The 3,528-nt window shown below is 56.4% G+C and overlaps 1 protein-coding gene across 8 annotated transcripts in view; it reads left to right on the forward strand.

The window, feature by feature from the left end:
* IKBKE (inhibitor of nuclear factor kappa B kinase subunit epsilon) overlaps positions 1–3,528 on the forward strand; it is a 32,098-nt gene that overhangs the window by 27,649 nt on the left and 921 nt on the right. For 5 of the 8 annotated variants that reach the window (XM_027776072.1, XM_027776074.1, XM_027776071.1 and 2 more), the window contains one exon: positions 1,149–1,905. In XM_027776072.1, coding sequence (XP_027631873.1) covers positions 1,149–1,182 — 34 coding nt within the window. In that variant the 3' untranslated portion in view covers positions 1,183–1,905. Of the gene's footprint in view, positions 1–835; positions 1,044–1,148; positions 1,906–2,689; positions 2,894–3,528 lie in introns of those variants that run through there. The other 3 variants (XR_003551195.1, XR_003551196.1, XM_027776076.1) reach the window with 3 other exon arrangements.

Consider the following 3,528-nt stretch of genomic DNA (forward strand, 5'->3'; position numbering starts at 1 on the left):
AGAGGGAGACTTTTACCCCACCCCACATTAGAATACTAACCCCCACCAGGGTCCTGAAGCCATGATGTGCCCCCAGCCCCAGACCCATGCCTGGTGTAATCAGAGAGGGGTCTAGATGCAGACCTAGGCTCTTCCGGTATGGGTCAGCCTTGCAGAGCCTCACATCTTACCACCGTGCCACCATGTCACCATCTGGTCCCATAATGCACCTTGTAACTCCAGAGATCTCAGAATACAGCATGGTCCTTGCTTGCCCTGAAGGTCAGCAGCTCTGTTTACATGGGCACACATGGGCCTCTATCATCCTTGTGTCTGTGTGGGGCCCAGGAGCAGGGCGGAACGTCAGCAGATCCCAGCAGGTTTGAATCCTGACTGCTCACCCTGGGGAGATCTGCTCGGCTCTGAGCTTCAGTTCCCTCCCCTGTAAAACAGAAATAGCCAGCCCTCCCTCATGCTGCTAGCTCCGGGATTAAGTAAGATGAGCTACGGGAGGTGTCTGGGGGAGGACGACGGGGCGTGGAGGCAAGGAGTCCTTTGTGTTTAGTGTTCCCAGGAGTCACGCCAGTCTGGGACGCTAATATTGACCCAAGAGATAGGCAAGCCAGGAGCCAGAGATTCTAAGTGTCCTCGGGTAGGGGAGCATGAGGAGAACCCATCCTCTTCAATACCTAAAGGAGGAGGTTTAGCAGCTTCTTGGAAAGACTTTCCAAAACAGCCTGCTCGGGCAGGAAGTTCTAAATTTAGGGTTGACATAAATTGTTTCTCACTGTGATATATAGTCTGTTTACTGATAACTCAAAACTTTATTTTAGTGACTTTTCATTTCCTTATTCAGAGCTGTGGCCAAAGAGCCATACAACCTTGTGTGAACTCCTTTCCCTCCTTCCAAACCTTACCTGTGCATCAGGGGGCTTTCAACACCTGGTCTTGCCTCTGGAGACTTCAGATGCAGCTAGGGTTGGGGGTTTTGATAAGCTTCTCAGGTGACTAACGGGCAGTGCGAGATGGGAACAGCGTCCAGGAACAAGATTCTAGAAGAGGATGTGAGTGGCGCAGTGCGCTGCAGGTGGACTGCCGGGCTCTGGGTGCGCGCTGCAGGCTTCCCCAGCAGGTGGGCTAAGCTACCCTATGCCTCTCGTTCCCTACAGGTTAAATAAAGTCCCGCCAGCTCCTGATGTCTGAGCTCCGCAGGGCCACAAGGCACCCTGAAGCATTAGAACCTTCCGAACTCTGCTCTCCTGCACTGCGGGGCTCCACCTAGGCCAGAGCTGGTCCCATCGCACCAGCCTACCTCCCTCCTGGCCAACGGCCGGATGTCGCCAGCACTACCTTTCACTGCCTGGCCCCCAGGCTGTCTCGGTCAGGACCCAGAGGACAGAGTGCAGCAGCCCCAGCCTGGGCTGGCCCCTGGGTCTTACCCAGCCCCAGGTCCTGCTCCTCCTTTGTCCGGCTGCAGAGTGGAACATGGCTAGGCTGTGGGGAGCAGAGGCTCCCATAGGCTCCCCATTCCCTTCTGGTTTATAGCACTGTGCTCCCCTGGGAACAGGAGAGGAGTCTGTGGGATTTCCCCAGGGTGCTGGGTCAGATGACCTCAGCTCAGTCTTCCTTCCTCTTCAACCGTTTCACACTGAACACAGCTCTCCCCGTCCTGTGATTCCTGAGCACTGCCACACAGTCTTATTTTCCTTCTGTCCCTGGTTGGGCAGAGCCTAAGGTGGGGGACATGGGTGGTCCAGGCCAGGTATCATGCCTTGGGACCCTCCTCCCTCCCTCCTTGTCCTGGGAGGCAGCCAGCCAGGGTCAACAGGTAGCCATGCCAACCAGCACACCCTGCAACTCCACAGCCCTGAGGAGGCCAAAGGCCCGCACCTTCCAGAAATGAAATAAACGTGGCCTTCTTTTCTATTTCTGGTGGTGCTCACTGGGCTGTCTGTGAGGCAGGGGAGGCTCTCAGCTGGGCGTGCTTGGCACCAGGCAGGGCCTGGGTGGGGATCTGGGGGGAGAAGTACTGGGAAATGGAGGCAGGACCGGCCATCGCCCAGCTCCTGCCTTTCCCCTAAATGGGCCCTAATTTCAGGAAAGTAGCTCCTGCTGGGAGGCCTACTCCCACCCCGTCCATTCTCCTGCCCCCCCACCCATCATTTGGGGGGCTGTGCAAGGGGGCTGGGCCATGGGGGGAATAGCTTTCTTTATCTTTTTGCTAACCTCAAACCCCTCATCCCAAGGCCGGCTGCCTTCCCCATCCCGGCCTCTGCTCAGCACCTGGGCTGTGTCCTCCATCCAGGCTCAAGTCCGACTGTGGGTCATTTGAAGTGGTCTTTCATTTCTCTAGGAGCTAGAGTGCTCCCTGGGAAAAGCATGTGGATTATGCGAACTGCTTGCAAGTCATCTTTCCCCTGCAAAACCTCCTTTCTTTTCTTATTTAGAGAGATTTTTGCTATAGGACATGTGTGCTTACGGGAGATAGAGAGACAGAAAGCAAGAAGTCACTCCCCAGGGGGGATGGTCACACCACAGTCCCTTCTCCTCCATTCTCCTCTCGGGATCTTGGGCACGCACACGCACTCACACACAGTGTGAATTTCAAACCATCAGGTCCAGGACTCAAACCGGGGTTGTCCATGTAGGAGTCTAGTGACATAACCATTACGCCATCTACTGGTCCCTCTCCCACCTTTCTTTAATCCAGAGCTGAACCTCCCACCTAGCCTGGACAAGTGGAGGAAGGGCCCGGGGAATTCAGTAAGGTGGTCTCAAGAGCAGAGATGAGAAGCCCCACTATGTGTTTTGAGGTATGAACACAACATTATGCTTGACCCCAAATAACCCCAGAACCCTTCTTGCCCATCTTTCTGGGAGTCTCCACACCCTCAGAGGCTCCTCACCTGCTGGTCCAGCATGGCTAGGAGTGAGGGAGGGTGGGTCCTGGAGCTGGCAGACTCTGCGGCTTCTCTATGAAACCCCTAAAGACCCAGGGCAGGGTTGCTGGACACTGCTTGCACGCCTGAGTGGCTTCACGTTTGCTCCTTGGGCCTCAAGCTCATGCAGTCACCTCGACCCACACGTTCAGGTTCTGGGACTGCAGGAGCCGGCTGCCACCTCGATGCCCCTGGGCGCCAGGCCACCCCTGGTCTCCACCAGTGGGAAGTTCAGGCCAGTGTCTCGGCTCATCTGTGGCCCTACAGGGAAGTCCCGCCATGGGTTTTCCCTGGCAGTGGTGGCTGCTCCAACCCCGCCTGCTTGGTGGAGTTCAGTGAAAGAGCCAGGGGATCCCTGAGAGCCAAGTAGAGATTTTTGGGAGATGATCTGATCTGGGATCTCACAAGTGGAGCCAGGGAGATGCAGGACACGCTCCAAGGCTTTAGTCCTACACTGGACAGGGCTGCTGACCTGGGTGCCTCCTCTAGCCCAAAGCTCTGCAGACCTCGATTCCACCCCAGCAGGGAGGGAGGCGGCGGACTGAGGCTCGTGACCTGAACAGCCTGTAAGAGACTCACCCTCACGTGACCGCAGACCGCCCCGTGTCCC

This window comes from Tupaia chinensis, unplaced genomic scaffold (assembly GCF_000334495.1).
Source record: "Tupaia chinensis unplaced genomic scaffold, TupChi_1.0 Scaffold000627_1, whole genome shotgun sequence".
Classification (NCBI taxonomy): Eukaryota; Metazoa; Chordata; class Mammalia; order Scandentia; family Tupaiidae; genus Tupaia; species Tupaia belangeri.